General features: G+C 41.1%; 1 protein-coding gene across 2 annotated transcripts in view; it reads right to left on the bottom strand.

The window, feature by feature from the left end:
• Positions 1-17143, bottom strand: part of LOC101744534 (probable serine/threonine-protein kinase DDB_G0278901) — a 32555-nt gene that overhangs the window by 12210 nt on the left and 3202 nt on the right. The window contains exons 3-13 of one of the 2 annotated variants that reach the window (XM_038015155.2): positions 16859-16984; positions 15012-15218; positions 12814-12894; positions 11182-11331; positions 10519-10701; positions 9051-9199; positions 8426-8647; positions 5329-5441; positions 3738-3838; positions 1425-2479; positions 330-548 (exon numbers count right to left, since the gene is read on the bottom strand). In XM_038015155.2, coding sequence (XP_037871083.1) covers positions 330-548; positions 1425-2479; positions 3738-3838; positions 5329-5441; positions 8426-8647; positions 9051-9199; positions 10519-10701; positions 11182-11331; positions 12814-12894; positions 15012-15218; positions 16859-16984 — 2606 coding nt within the window. The remainder of the gene's footprint in view (positions 1-329; positions 549-1424; positions 2480-3737; positions 3839-5328; positions 5442-8425; positions 8648-9050; positions 9200-10518; positions 10702-11181; positions 11332-12813; positions 12895-15011; positions 15219-16858; positions 16985-17143) is intronic. The other variant, XM_038015163.2, reaches the window with a different exon arrangement.

A 17143-nucleotide genomic window follows, 5' to 3' on the forward strand; every position in this document is an offset into this window, starting at 1 on the left:
CGTCTAATGCAACGGTTATTGGATCTGATGGATCCGTAAGGACGTGTCTAGGGCAGACGAAAGTTGTATGTGTGGTGGGGCGCCTCTTTACCGGTGGTAGGACCTCTTGTAAGTCCGCACGGGTAGGTACCACCACTCTACCTATTTCTGCCGTGAAGCAGTGATGCGTTTCGGTTTGAAGGACGGGGCAGTCGTTGTAACTATACTGAGACCTTAGAACTTATATCTCTAGGTGGGTGGCGGTATTTACGTTATAGATAGGCTCCGGTAACCATTGACCACCAGGTGGCATGTGAGTCCACCCAGCTAAGTATTAAAAGCTAAGAAACCTGCTCGAGCGAGCGCTGGCGGCGCACGGTGGGCTTGCGGGGCGCGGGGGCGGCGGCGTTGGGGGGGGCGGGCAGGTAGGCGGGGTTGTCTCCGCTGTAGCCATTCGCTACATTCTCTTTATCGTTGGGGTCGCTGACCTCGTTGTCGAAGTTCGAGTAGCGGTTGTGGTTCTTGTTGAAGGTCACCGTTTTCTTTTGGCTCTCCTTCAGCACGTCGTTCTGGAAACGTGATGGCGGACGTGAGACTTCGTCGCCCGCCTTGAGGCTTGAGGTCGAACACTCAATCACACTGGCGATTATGCCCCTCTTAAGACCGGAATATTAAGAGCGTTAATTTTAGAAAACAAAATTAATTTAATTATTTAACTATATTAATTAAATTAACTGTTAAGTCATGTTCCGAAAAGAACAAGTGATCTATATATTTAAAAAAAAATGTTGTGACAAAGAAGTCTCCATCGTCTCTGTTCTTTGAAATTTTAGTAAATTAGTTCATATAAGTCTGTTAAGTATGTTTTACAAAGGCATTATTATTATTTTTTCCATCTTTACTAGATAATGATTGATTTTTAGCATGGCGTCGGCGCGACCCATCGAGGAATAAAAAGGGGTAGAGTTGCCTCCCGAAACATCGAGGACCTATTGAAGTCGTCGTGGCCTAAGGGATAAGACGTCCGGTACATTCGTGTTGAGCGATGCACCGGTGTTCGAATCCCGCAGACGGGTACCAATTTTTCTAACGAATTACGTACTGAACAAATGTTCACGATCGACTTCAACGATGAAGGAATAACATCGAGTAATAAAAATGAAGTCCGCAAAATTATAAATTTCGTAATTAATGGTGGTAGGACCTCTTGTGAGACCGCGCGGGTGGATACCACCGCCGTGAAGCAGTAATGCGTTTCGGTTTGAAGGGTAGGGCAGTCGCTGTAACTATACTGAAACCTTAGAACTTATATCTCAAGGTGGGTGGCGCATTTACGTTGTAGATGTCTATGGGCTCCAGTAGCATCAGGTGGGCTGTGAGCTCGTCCTCCCATCGAAGTAATAAAAATTGGCTAACGCTGGTCTATGGACGCACGAGTCGCTCACCTGGTACTTGGGGTCTTTGCTGACCGTCTGCATCGTGATCCTCGAGCCCCCGTTCTCGGACAAAAGCAGCAGCTGCTCGTCTTCACTTCCAGAACAATCCGAGTTCAACTCGAAGGGACTGGCCGCAGGGTTCGCACCCTCTATGAACTGCAACTCCAAATTGATACTGGCCCTGGATGAGCTGTTAGAGCCGGGCTTGTTGTCGCGGCTCAGTCGATTCTTGAGCGTCCAATCCCCGGATTCAGAGTTGTTCCTGTAAACGCTCTGGGATGAGGCGGATGTGCCTACGGACTGTTTCAAACTCTCCGAACTGCTACCGTTCTTGCTCTTGATACCGCTTACGTCCGGTTGGACTTTCGGCACGATGACCGCGTAAATATGACTGTCGTTGTGCGAGGGTATCTCCTTGAAGGTCGCGTCCGCCATCATGTTAGGGGACAGGGTTCGATTTGGCGGCGAGAGGCAGGGCGCTTCGTATATAAGATTCGGGTCTTGGCTCAGGACCAAGTTGCTGGGTCTGTTGTAGTTGTTCTTGTCGTTAACTACGGATATCCTCGTTCTCTGGCCTTCCGGTGCGAGCTTCACTTCCGTATCCATTTTGTTCTTGTTGAACTTCTCGAAGAACTTCCTGATGCCCCATCCGGTTTTCTCGGTTCTTGTCTCCTGCAGTAAATTGGTTTGCTTCGGTCCCCGGTCGACGTCGTGGTGGCTCACGTCGTTCTGAACGTAATCTAGCGGGCGCTGGTGTGACCTGGTCACGTTCGGCCCCGAATTTTCCGGTACGGCAACCCTGGGCGAGCCCCTGGCCACAGACAAGCAATTGTCGTCTATGTTCTCGAGTCGGATGGCGTCGCTCGGGTCGGATATGTCCTTCAGGCTCTTGTGTATGAGCGTCACGTATTGCTGCGTGCTCGTGTGCGTGTTGCGTTCGATGCACGCGTTGCGGCCCATGTGCGGGTGCGGGTAGAGCAGCGGGGTCGTGACGTCACAACCGTGACGTAACGCCGTGCAGTTGGAGTTCTTGTCCTGATCGGCTGGCGAGGGCGGGCTCGTCTCTGTTCACACACAAACAAACATACAAGCACGTTCGCTGTATAGGGTGAATTACTATTTGGTTTAAACGTCTTCTAGGGTCATATCGAGTTATATACATATTCGGAATCAGCGAATGTTTCTCAATCGATTCGATATTTTTAATTTAATTTCAGTTAAGATATCGATATCGATGATTGTCTGTGCGTTACTAATCAGTCGGGAGTCCCTAGTTACGCTGTCGATGTATGGTCTTCCTCTATACTTCTACACTAATATTATAAAGAGGAAAGATTTGTTTGTTTGTTTGTATTGAATAGGCTCCGAAACTACTGAGCCGATTGGAAAAATTCGTTCACTGTTTGGAAGCTACATTATTCCCGAGTGACATAGGCTATAACCGTTTTAGAAAAAAAAAAAAAAAAAATTGTATCCTTTCTAAAACTCCAATAATGTAACCCAAGGTGTAAAAAAATTACCTAAAATATTCTTTACATCGCGTGCCCTGCGAAAACTATTAATGATAGAATAAAATAATGTACTACGACTTTGTAGAACACATTATTATTTACAAAAAGTGTCGCGACAGCATATGTCTAACTATTATAGTTATGCCGAAAATTAGTGTTGCAAAAAATTCGCTTAAACCAAATGGCCCTTCACTCCTCGATATGCAGAAGGTACTTGGTTGCACGTTGTGTCGATTCTATACATACACATTCACACACACACAAACACACAAACGTACGTACTACATTTTTACAGATCGCCCTTTCTGGTGAACTTACTTTACCTGGTGACTTAGCACTGAACCACTGTCTTTTACTACATGGACACGTGACCCGACAAAATCCCGAGAACTTGGAAAAATTAGTAGTTGTAGGTCACGTGGAAGGAAAGAGAAGTCGAGGAAGATTGCCAACCAGGTGGACGGACATTATCAAGGAGGCCACAAACACCAGCGTCCCGGGCGCCATTAAGCAGGCCGAATGCAGGCAACATTGGAGGAAGCTGGTGCAAAAACTGGACCAAGGTGGTCACGACCCTCAGCAATGAGGAAACGACAGAGAAGAAGAAGAGATGCGTGTCTCATCATTATTATGTTTAAGGCGATATCCGGCCCCACAATCACGCAGCAATTGAGATATTGGGTTAAGTGCGAGGCAGAACCACAGGGGGCTCAAGGAGTCACCTTGATATATACTTTTTTTTTATAGCAATTTCCCTAGTTGTAATGTTGTGAAGATGTAATGTAGTTTTATTATTATTATTATTATCTACCCGAATTCGGATGCAAGTTGTTATCGTGTATCAGAGGTCCCTGGGCTTGCAGTATCTGCTTCAGTTCGGCCATGCGTTCCTCAACGCACACCGCGGTCAACCTAAAAAGGACGAATCATAATAATCGTTCGAGATCTCTGCAGCGTTTTTTTTTTATTGCTTAGATGTGTGGACGAGCTCACAGCCCACCTGGTGTTAAGTGGTTACTGGGGCCCATAGACATCTACAACGTAAATGCGCCACCCACCTTGAGATATAAGTTCTAAGGTGTATAGTTACAACGGCTGCCCGGCTCTTCAAACCGAAACACATTACTGCTTGACGGCAGAAATAGGCGGGGTGGTGGTACCTACCCGTGCGGACTCACAAGAGGTCCTACCACCAGTAGAAGTGTAAGTGATTGAGGCGATTACCAATCACCGGTGGTAGGGCTTGGTAGGAGCTTACACGGGTAGGCACCATAATCCTGATTGCTTCTACCGCGAAGCAGTGACACGCTCCGGTTTAAAGAGTGGGCCACTTGTTCTAATTGAGATTTCGAATTTTCGAGATCTCTACGAGCTTTTGTGGCTTTTTTTTAACTGGCAATGGTTCATGTTCGATTTCTAATAAAGAACACGGACATTTATTGTGACAGTGAAAGAGAAAGAGATGGCGTATACTTTATTGCAAATCAAAAGACACATAATTGAAAAACAGTCAACAGGGTATAATAGGCGGTACTTATCGCTAAAAGAGATCTCTTCTAGATAAGCTTTTTTATTTAGAAAAAAAATATATCTGAAAAAGATACGTCACTTGTGATATGGTGTACTGTTGTTAACAAAATTATATTGAAAAATAATTCTAGAATTACTTATACGGGTGGATAATAGGGTCTTCCCTGATATCGGTACTATTACGTGTATCGATATACTCGTATAGTATATAGCCATATAGGTAGCCGGTGAAATGTTATTGAGGTATCTAATTTGACGTATTATGTATTATCTTTGTGAATGCGTGCGACAAAGGGAATTAAATGACTGGAAGTGGCCAGATTTTATAAAAACTTGGAAATTTTCTGTTGATGTTGATAAACGGGAATGTGTGCTACAAGAGAATTAAATGACTGGAAGTGGTTAGATTTAATTAACACTTGAAAATTTTCTGTTGATTTTGATAAATGGAAACGTCTGCGACAAGGGAATTAAATGACTGGAAGTGGTTAGATTTCATTAAAACTTGGAAATTTACTGTTATTGTTGATAAATGGAAACGTCTGCAAAAAGGGAATTAAATTACTGGAAGTGGCCAGATTTAATTAAAACTTGAAAATTTTCTATCTATGTTGATAAATGGAAATGTCTGCGATAAGGAAATTAAATGACTGGAAGTGGTTAGATTTAATTTAAACTTGAATATTTTCTATTGATGTTTATAAACGGGAACGTGTGCGATAAGGGAATTAAATGACTGGAAGTGGCCAGATTTAATTAAGCTTGGATTTTTTTTGTCGATCTTGCTGAGAGGGTTCTTTAAGGTTATGCCTTACGTTAAACTTTGAAATCTCTGCCGATATGAATAGAAGACAGTGTGAGGTGTGTCTGACCTGGCCTCCGCATCGTGGTCGCAGCACTCGTCGCACGTGTCGGCGGCCGTGCACTGCGCGAGCCCCGGCCCGCGCGGCACCGGAGGCCGGGCCTTCTTGCGGGACACCAGCGTCTGCGTGCGACACACACGGCTGTACTAGTCGGGTCAACGAACTATTGTACGCTCGCCACGCATACATCTGTACAACCCGGATCAACGAGCTGTTTCACGCCCGCCACACATACATCTGTACTACCCGGGTCAGCGAACTGTTGCATGCCCGCCACACATACATCTGTACTACCCGGGTCAGCGAACTGTTGCATGCCCGCCACACATACATCTGTACTACTCGGGTCAAAGAACTGTTGCACGCTCGCAACACAAACATCTGTACTACCTGGGTCAACGAACTGTTGCACGCCCGCCACTCACACACACACGCACGCGACTGAACTACCCTAGTCAACGAACTGTTGCGCGATCGCCACACGAACCACGCTCTCCACACTCACCACTGTTATACCCGGGTCAACGACTGTTGCACGCCTGCCACACGAACGACTGCTATGAGCGGGTCAACGAACTATTGCATGCTCGCCACACAAACATCTTACTACCCGGGTCAACGAACTATTGCACGCTCGCCACATCAACGACTGTTATAACCGGGTCAACGAACTGTTGCACGCCCACCACCACATACACACACAAACACACACACGCGCGACTGAACTACCCTAGTCAACGAACTGTTGCACGCTCGCCACATCAACGACTGTTATAACCGGGTCAACGAACTGTTGCACGCCTACCAGCACACACACACACACACGCACGCGACTGAACTACCCTAGTCAACGAACTGTTGCACGCTCGCCACATCAACGACTGTTATAACCGGGTCAACGAACTGTTGCACGCCTACCAGCACACACACACACACACACGCACGCGACTGAACTACCCTAGTCAACGAACTGTTGCTCGATCGCCACACGAACGACTGTTATAATCGGATTATCGGGCTGTTGCACACTCTCCACACACACACCACTGTTATACCCGGATCAACGAACTGTTGCACGCCCCCTACACACACACACACGACTGTACTACCCAGGTCAACAAACTGTTACACGCTCGCCACTCAAACGACTGTTATAACCGGGTAAACGGACTGTTGCATGCCTACCACACACACGAGTATATTATCCGGGTCAACGAATTATTGCACGCCCGCTACACTACACAGATATTTATGGTGTTATGAGTTTCCTATATAACGGCATATTATTCGCACGTGGTAGCCCTGATGTTGATATCAACGGAATCATTCCAACACCAAGGCTACAACATTCTCAAACCTATCAGCAGTGATGTTTCCTCCCAGGCTCATTATATTGACTACCCCGAATCCCCCCACTCGTCCCCAATTACATCTTTTACTGGAAACATTGAAAGCCCGTGTGGATGGGTATTACATCTATTTCTGCCGCGAAGTACCCATATGTTCTACTTACATATATATATATATAACTAGTCTGGCCATAAATACTGTTTCATAAAAACTTTTCTTTTTTTCAACTTTTTAATTATTTTGAATTTGGAACATGTATATTATTTTTAAAACTTCTTTCGACTTTGCGCCATTTCACATATTTTTTCGTGTTCTTTATCAATTTACAATATCGAATGGGGTGTTAAAGAAAATAGGATTGCAGTGATCGCCTTGCACAAAGTGGGTATGAAGCCGTAGGTCATATTCAAGACACTTCAAAAGCTTGGTATCTATCAGCCGTATGTTCGTATATCGTACTATCAACAGATACAACAACACTTCGTCTGTCGAAGATCAGAAAAGATCGGGTCGACCGCGTGCCGCTAGAACTACAAAGGCTGCTAATGCTGTTAAAGCCAGAATTGGTCGAAGCCCCAATAAGAAGCAAAAAATCTTATCGCGAGAAATGAAAATTAGCGCTAGGACTCTGTCGCGTGTTATAAAACAAGACCTGAAGCTCGGTGCTTATCGTTGATATACAGGACATGAGTCGTCTATTATCAAAGGTGGCAATCTGTGCATTTGGACAAAAAAATGTTATTGATATGTCAATACAGATTGATTTGAATATAATCGTCTCCTTCAAAGAATACGGTTCAAAACCTGCATTAAATAAAGGTTAATACTTAACCTGTTATTTATCTAAGATGTCGTTCAGAAGAGTTTTGTGACTGCCAATGGACTACAAAGTCAATAATTCGTTTTTCTGATTTACCAATAATTGTCCAAAAGTCACATTGCCGGCTTTGATAATAGTCGACTCACATGCCCTAAATCAATCTTTACAATTAAAGACAGTGGATCGATCAAAACGCCTTCTGTCGCGATACGCAGCTGAAAGGTACAGAAATATCCTCTTTACCGATGAAAAAATTTTCACGATTGAAGAACACTACAATAAGCAAAATGATAAAGTGTACGCTCACATTTCTAAAGAAGCAGCTCAAGTGGTCGGAAAGGTACAAAGTGGTCATTATCCTGCGTCAGTGATGGTTTGTTGGGGCGTGTCTTATCAAGGGGTCACAAAAGTACATTTTTGTGAAAAAGGGGTGAAAAAAAGATTAAAGGCCGGTATAAAAACCAAAAGTGGTCATTTCAAATTGAATATTTTTTTATTTTTTGCTGAGACTTTAATAAATATGTCGGTATCATCGTCATCATCATGCTTTCCTATTACCCTCTGCTGGGGTGTAGGGCTCGAATCAAATTTTTCCATTTATATCGGTCTTGGGCAGTCTGTTCTAGCTCCTCCCACGTCATGCCCAAGACCCCTAGCTCCTGCTCCACCGAGCGACGCCAAGTTGTTCTGGGGCGGCCTCTCTTCCTTTTACCAGACACTTTCCAGGTCAGTGCTCTCTTTGATATGTCGGTATACATTATAATAATTTAATTGCAAAAAAAAATCATTTTCATTTGTAACAGAATTTATGGCTAGACTAGGTATATGTAACTCGAGCTCAAATTTCAAATTTGTTCAAGTTAAGAGTCTACATGTCTGTTTAACTATCATACCGATTGTCCAAAGACCCAAAGATTGATTAGGCCCAAAATTTACCTGCATGTGATGCAGCGTGGGATTGGCCGGCAGCCCCAGATGCTGGTAGGGCAGCATGTAGCAGGGCGTGGGCCCGCTGTGGGCCGGGGCGGTTCTCCACAGCAGCTCCCAGAGGACGAGCCCGAGGGCGTACACGTCGACGGCGCACAAGGCCGCCCGGGCTCCGCTGAGGTCCAGCGCGCCTTCTAGGGCTTCGGGCGCGAGATATCGAAGGGTACCGGCCTGCCACATATCGTCCATTAGGGTAACTTAAGCTTTCCGTTTAACATTAGCCCACTTACTCATTTTTTACATAATATCATGTTACCATAGACTTTGAAATTTTTAAATATGAGGATTATTATTGAACGAAGAAAGCGCGCCAAAATTTGAGTAATGCGTTTCGGTTTGAAGGGGGGGCAGCCGTTGTAACTATACTGAGACCTTAGAAGATATCTCGAGGTGGGTGGCGCATTTACGTTGTAGATGTCTATGGGCTCCAGTAACCACTTAACATCAGGTGAGTCGTGAGCTTATCCATCTAACTAAGCAGTAAAAAAACTAATTAAAGAAATAACTTCCAGTCGCGCGTCGGAACTGTACATTATGGTAAATCACTACCCTTATTGAGCATCACCTCACATACCTCAGTGATCCTGTTTGGAGCTGTGTGCTCTCTCCTGGGCTGCAAGACTTGGGCCAGACCCAGGTCGGCGAGTCTGGCGGTGCCGTTGCTCGCTATGAGCACGTTGTTGCTGTTCACGTCGCGATGGACCACGCAAGGTTTGTTCCCGACTAAGGACCAAAAGATCGGGCCAAAATTTCAAAGACAATTCTGAACGGGCTACAATCGAAGTCTCGGTTTCTGGTGAGATTCCCGGTGTATTAGGATCACGAAGCGAACTAGGCATGTTCGTGTCAGCCGACTGATAGCCAAACTGGGTTTTTTGTTAACAGATCCCTTTGCAATTGAATACGCAAAAAAACGTACGTGTCTACAGGAATATTCCTTCCAATCTGTTTTTTTTTTAAATACGCTTTTATTAGCTTCGGACGTATGTGTTTATAACGGAATCTTTGAACATGATTTTGACCCCCTCAAAGCGTCGGATTAACTCGAAATTATATGGTATACTTATTAAAGACCGATGACAATTCAATACTAAAAAAAAATATGGAAAAAATGGAATTATTGAAAAAATTGAAATTCAATAAAAAAATGAAAAATAAATAATACTTTAAAAAACTAACAAAATACGCTTTTATAGAAAATCTAACTAAAAAATAGAAAATAAATTTTAATAAATTTAAATTAAAAACAGTGTAAGAAAAAATGATTTTATTGTAAAAAAAAAAAGCGTGGGGTGTATGACATCAGTAGTTATAAATATTTTATGGACAGATATGAGTAGAAGGGTTATTTTGATAATATCCTGAAAAGCACCCTATACTATAAAAGCGTATTTTGTTAGTTTTTTAAACTATTATTTATTTTCAATATCAACTGCCTGATATACGGTTCGATTAAAGGTTTTACAATTATTATTTATTTATAATCAGGTCGAACTCCTTTAAGCAGTTTTTCACTTTAATTTGAGTGACGATTCACTGGTTTTACTTGTGGTAGGACCTGTTGTGAGTCCGCGCGGGTGGGTATCACCGCCCTGCCTATTTCTGCCGTGAAGCAGTAATGCGTTTCGGTTTGAAGGGTGGGGCAGCCGTCGTTACTATACTTGAGACCTTAGAACTTGTATCTCAAGGTGTGTGGCGCATTTACCTTGTGGATGTCTATGGGCTCCAGTAACCACTTAACATCAGGTGGGCTGTGAGCTCGTCCACCCATCTAAGCAATAAAAAAATAAAAAAGATTACAGGAGAATCATATTATTTTTTTTGGAAAAAATATCATAACATCAAGAACTTCAGCTAACTTCAGCTATTTGAATTGGGTAAACTTAACTATATTCTGTAAGTCATGTCGCGATTTACTGAAATTTTATATAATTTGTAACCTATTTTATTAATAATTTCGGAACTAACTATAAACGCCGCATTTAAACACCCTTTATTACAACTATACAGGGTGTTTGTTACACGAAATCGTTTTTACTTACAACACTTACTTGGTGTATGTAGGTGTGCCAGTGCGGCGGCTATCCCGTGAGCCAGAGTAGCGAACTCCAACCAGCTTAACGTCTGAGCCTGAAGCTTCGCCCTCAAAGTTCCCACACAAAGCTCTAGAACGACTAGATGTTCCCTCCCGCCACCCTCAGTCAGAGTGGGTCTTGTTTCGCTGCCTGAATTTTAAACAATAATATCGAATACTCCTTAAGTTAATACAGAAGGGTACATATACAAAAAAAATATATACATCTAATAAATCCACCAAAAAAATATATGATTTTCTCCACAGTTTTTCAAATGATTCAATTTCTATATAGTAGCAATATGTGAGTCTACTGTTCTAAAGACAAACGAGAACATTTAATAATAATAAAAAAAAGAATCTAAGCCTTGTGATATCTGTAATTAAGGTCGAATTTTGAACACAGGCGAACTTAAGACACTATAGATGACAGATTCTTTGAATATTCAATCCGACAAATCGGGTTTTTCATGAAGACTGTAATTAGAAAATGAAATCAACCACACGGAGCTTTAAAATATATCTGAATTGTTTCTTATATGGTGTCTTCTTATCTGGTGGCTGTTTAGTCGGTGGGCCGTTGCCTCTCTAAAGCAATAAAAAGCCACAAGCCCTAAGGGGTACTACTCACCGTAATATCTGAGTAGATTTGGATGAGACAGGTGAGGTAACGCGTATATAGCCGTCTCCTTCTGCCAGGCGCTAGAGCTGGAATACAGTTTGACAGCAACTGGCGTCGAGCCCAATGAACCGCGCCACACTGAACCGAATTTACCTTGACCTAAACATAAAAACAAAATGTGTGCAATTCACACGTGGTAGAAGTGAAACCTTCCAAAATTAAAATACAATTATCCTAAACGTCTTAAGTATATGTAAAATTTTGTCATTAGTAAATAATTGTAAGGTAGCGCCCTCTGTGAATTGATATTTTAATTTCACGTATAATCCTAAATTAAAATTCACTACAAGAGCTTTCATACACACGTTAGTATTAAAAAATCTCACAGATGGCGCTGTATTAAATAGTATGTATATTTCTGTCTCGTTCTTTGCTGGCTTCATCCTACACATTTTTGTATTTGTGTCTCTTACCTGTCGTTTTTTCCGTTGCATCCGGTTTGAAATCACAACGATTCTAAAGAAGTTTTCACTTCAAAAACAACACAGAGTTTATTAAGTGACGATGGTGACAAACTGACCATTTGATAGGCGTGTGGTTTGTTATCGCTTTCTCGGGATATTTTCGCTCCGAATATAAAAAAGTCAAACACACAATTTCCTATAATGTGTACAATATTATAATCTCTATATATATAAAAATGAATTGCTGTTCGTTAGTCTCGCTAAAACTCGAGAACTGAGCCGATTTGCCTAATTTTGGCCTTGAATTATTTGTGTGGAAGTCCAGAGAAGTTTTAAAAGGTAGACAAATATGAAAATGCTCGGATTTTAATAAAAATAGCAATTTTGTTTTTTCTTTGATGTAAACCCCCTCCCCCCCCCCCCCGTTGGTCTTTTATTTATCGATCGGGTCAGCTAGTATAAACTAAAAACAGTAAACTTAAATCGACGCGCGCGAATCTCGTCGCATGACGTCACGGGACACCTGCGCGTTCGGGAACTCCGATCGCATCCGATGACGCCCGAGTGCGACCCAGTATTGCACGCTACAGGCGCATAACAACGTTACATTCGGTCGAGTTGTTTGTTTGTTATGGTTTTATAAAATTGTTACAGTTGCAACAATTGATCCGGGCGTTGTGCTGGTGTTAAGTGTGTACCGGAGCCCATAGACATCTATAACGTAAATTCCGCTACCCAACCCTTGAGATATGAGTTCTACGGTCTCAGTATAGTCAAAATGGCTGCCTCAACCTTCAAACCGAAACGCATTACTGCTTCACGGCAGAAATTGTCGGGGTGGTGGTACCTACTCGCGCGGACTCACAAGAGGTCCTACCTCCAGTAAAAACTAAACTAAACAGCTGTCCGAATGAAGATAGCATAATATGCGTATGGACTAATGCAAAATTTCATTCTCAAAAGTTTTTCAGGAAAATGGAATTAATTACGATAGTAAAACAACAAAAAACAACAAAAATCCATCGAATATAAATATTTCCAACAAAAACAAACTACTACTGTTTCTCTTTTTTAATTTGCAATATAACTTTGTTTTATTAAGTAATAATAAAAAAGTTTGAGAGCCTCTGGATTATCAAGTCCAAACGGGATTAATCTTTAACAATGTGAAACTCACCTATATGTTCGATAAGCGTCAGATTGTCGACACACAGTAGTCCCGTGGACAGCGAATCGGGGCAGTTGCCCATTATATCACCTGCAAAGAATTTATAGGACTTAATTAGGGCTGTCACCACTTCGACAAAGCGGCACGACACGAGAACCCTCTCATCGTGGCCTTCGGTAACTACATTCCCGATCCTGTGGACAGAATGGAAAGCAGTCGACGTCGCCCAAAACACGTCATTTCGGATCCTCCCGATCCACTAACGGTGCTTTTAGGTACCTTAAGCACCGGTCATCGCTCTCGTCGAACCCGTCGCTTACGACGAAGGGCTCGGCGAGTAAATTAACTCTCAGACACAGCCCACTGAGTTTCTCGCCGGATCTTCTCAGTGGGTCGCGTTTCCGACCCGGTGGTAGATTCTGCGAAGCACGGCCCTTGCTAGAGTTCGTGTTAGCAACGTCGTCAGGTTTGAGCCCCGTGAGCTCACCTACTCGTTCTGCGAATCTATAACCCCTCGAGGTCACTAAAATAGGTAGAACAAAAAACAAAACAAAAAACAGCGTTAATGCCGCCACCCACCAACTTGAGACTTTGAGGTGGAATCTCATCCTTAAAATTATAACTATACAGGATGGTGATACCTACCCGTGCCGGCTCATACAGTAATTACGTTTGAAATTATTATATTACCAAACTAAATTTTTATTTATTCCTTAGATGGGTGGGTAGTTTTTAATGAGCTAAGGTTAAGTTTAGATCTACCAATAAGTTAATAACTAGTAAAAAAATAAATATTATTAATATAAATAAAACATTGTGTCGTAAATGGATATCTCCAGCAGAGCATTAAGCACATGTTGCCTTTGGAATGGTCTCTCTAAAGTGCATTTGTAGAGAAGTCGGTCATCCATTACTGGTGGTAGGACCTCTTGTGAGTTCGCACGGGTAGTAGGTAGGTACCACCACCCTGCCCTTTTCTGCCGTGAAACAGTAATGCGTTTCGGCTTGAAAGGCGGGGCAGCCGTTGTAAATATACTGACACCCGTATCTTTAGTCGTTCACACGAGCTTAACTCGACTCGACTCAACCTCCAATGCGCGTTTTGGTATGCTTAGTCGTAAAAATAAACTCCACTCAAACGTCCTTGGAAAATTTTCCTAACCGGAATGAAGTAAGCGAACTGTCAAGTCAAGGTACGTCGCGACGTACCTTGAACGTTCCTCAAGGCTGGTTTTCTATCAATGTCCAAATAGTATGTGGACCGCAAATGGAAATATATGATATTGTTGTGCAATGGCCTGGATCTGTGCATGATTCCCGCGTATTTTGATAATTTAAGTTTGATAATATTTATTAATAAAGTAAATAGTTCGAAGTTAGACATTTGAAACTCTTTATTTTATTTACCTACATAAGAGACATATTTTGCTTACTACCTGATAAATAAAGTCAATGCGATTATAAGTTTTATTTATATAATAATAAACTGGTGGTTGTGGAAAAGCACTTCAACAACACGATGCAACCAAAATCACACAAAAGCGGCGAATAAAAATACAAAGCCGGATCCGAAATCTTAAATAATAATAGGTTAGAAAATAAATAATACACTTTCAGATTTACCGCACGCACACATATTTACGAATAACTCAGCAACCAAAACATCAAACAAGTTCATCTAGTGTCAAACAGACAGCGGCAGCTTGACTTTGACATTAAACAATGACCATAGACTACAGAACTCTATGGGTTTGATGCTAGCTTGATCAAATTTTCATCATTATTACCTCACTCGAGGACAGTTGAGGAATATTGTAATGATCGACTAAAAATACCAAACTCGAGTAAGTTTGGAGGGAATTCTCGAGCATCATCGGATGAGTTAAGAGTGGAGGACTATTTTACGAAACGTTTAAAGATACGGGCATGAGACCTTAGAACTTATATTTCAAGGTGGGTGGCGCATTTACTTTGTGGATATCTATGGGCTTCAGTAACCACTGAACTGAGGTATCAATCTACAATGATGTTACAATACAATTTTAAAATAATTTGTAAGCAATATTAGCAAGGTCGTTGAACTTTGACTTTTGTATGCATTACATTGCCGGCTCATGGAGTATGAAAATTTCAACTGATATTTTTCTTTATCTTTCACGAAAAGGAAATCCCTTGCATCTATACTATACAACAGCAAAAAAACAAACCTTTCTCGACATCAGTTCCGTCACTAAGCTCCCCCTTATCGATGTTGATGCGTTTGCAATAAAACGTCTTAACGACTATCGCCATCACAAGTATCGCGACTAGGGCTAGGGATGACGAAGCGACGAGGCTGGAATAGCTCGGCTGCTGAGATGCTGTGTTCATTGTAGACTCGGCAGATATCGTCACCGTCTCCTCTTTGAGTGATACTGTAAATGCAATAGACTAAGTCGTCGTGGCCTAACGGATAAGGCGTCCGTTGTCCGTTGTTTTTTTGTAACTTAAAAAATTCTAAATTTCTCTTTTCTGTTCACTTTCTAGCTGTGATAAAAATGTGATATTGACTGTAGAAACATATTTGATTATTGTTTTAGCAATTTAAATATTATATTATATAATATTAAAATATTATATGTTTGTATTGTGCTGTTGGTTTCCCAAATAAATAAATAAATAAATGTCAAATGGTATCAGGTGTAATGTAAACTTTGTTTTAATAGTAATTAAATAAAAACACATACATAGAGTTGATTATCGAAAGAACATTTTGGTTAACTTAAAATTTTTAAAAACACTTTTATTTCAAATTTGCATCACAATTACTATTAAAAAACTGAACCAATTCTTATCTTATTCTCGTAGACATGAAGTATTATTGATACTAACAAAAGATAAAAAAGCTATTAGTAAAATGGTAGTAGAAAAAATAATACTAATTAAGGATAAGAGATAAAGAGATAATCATAATCACAAAATATATTTGTTAGGGTTCACACATCATCGTCATATATCAGAGTAATAACTAACAATACAGTTCAGATCACCTTATGGGATATCTTTAGATGATCATGGTCATCTGGGCAAATATACGGATGCCAATTTGCGGAAAATGACCAGATGCACACTCATTGAACCAGAAATATACATATTAATGCATAATGAATGACCCCAACAGCAAAGCAGTAAAAAATTAAAAACTTATACTTTTTCTTTTATTATTCAAATCAAATCAAATAAATTAAAAATTTATTCAACATAAATGAAAGTACATACTTCTTGAACGTCAAAAGAACTACCGCCAAATTCACAAGAACTAGCCTCCGTCCTGAGAAGAATTGGCAAGAAACTCAGCGGGCATATCTTTTTTTTTACATATAAAATTATTATTTATTTATTTTTTAATATTACATTTTTTTTAAATATGAATTTTTTACACTGAGTATTATAACGTAACAATTACTACAATATTGAAATGCCTGGAGCGAGCAACTCATTCCCACTATTATTAATTTTTTTTTATTGCTTAGATGGGTGGACGAGCTCACAGCTCACCTGGTGTTAAGTGGTTACTGGAGCCCATAGACATCTACAACGTAAATGCGCCACCCACCTTGAGATATAAGTTCTAAAGATCTCAGTATAGTTACAACGGCTGCCCCACCCTTCAAACCGAAACGCATTACTGCTTCACGGCAGAAATAGGCAGGGCGGTGGTACCTACCCGCGCGGACTCACAAGAGGTCCTACCACCAGTAAATATTAAACCAGTAAATAATAATATTATAAAAATTTGGCTCCAACAACGCCTTTGGCATTGATTTCGCCAATGTCAAAGTGTATACAAAAATGACAGGTGCTTAGAGAGGAAAAAAAAATACTAAATCTAAATACAAATAAATTTGGTCAGTTTTTCCATACGCGAATCTGTGGTTTTAAGAGCAGCCCAAACAAATATATGTTAGATTAACTACTTTAAAAATAAATATTATTAGCAGATAAAAATTTACACAGAATATTTACATGTTTAGAATAGACTTAAGTTAATAAAGAATTAATATATAAAACTTACAGAAATCACTGTTGCAATAACTTTTGGTACAACAGCAGAATTTAGAACCCGGCAATCGTTTGGGGGCACGCATGCACTTGTCACATGTGCTAATGCCCCTTGCTGTTTCAGCTGATCTCCAGCAACCTGCACATAATCCCAATCGTGAACTAAATAAAAATTTAAGTCTTTACGAACATATACCATTGAAACGGTTTGTGTTCTACTCTAGATGGGCAGGTAGCATTTGCTGTTTCACAGTTACAGATTATGGATATCACAATATGAGAGTTTTAAATTGACTTT

The sequence above is a fragment of the Bombyx mori genome, chromosome 2, assembly GCF_030269925.1.
Source record: "Bombyx mori chromosome 2, ASM3026992v2".
NCBI lineage: Eukaryota > Metazoa > Arthropoda > Insecta > Lepidoptera > Bombycidae > Bombyx > Bombyx mori.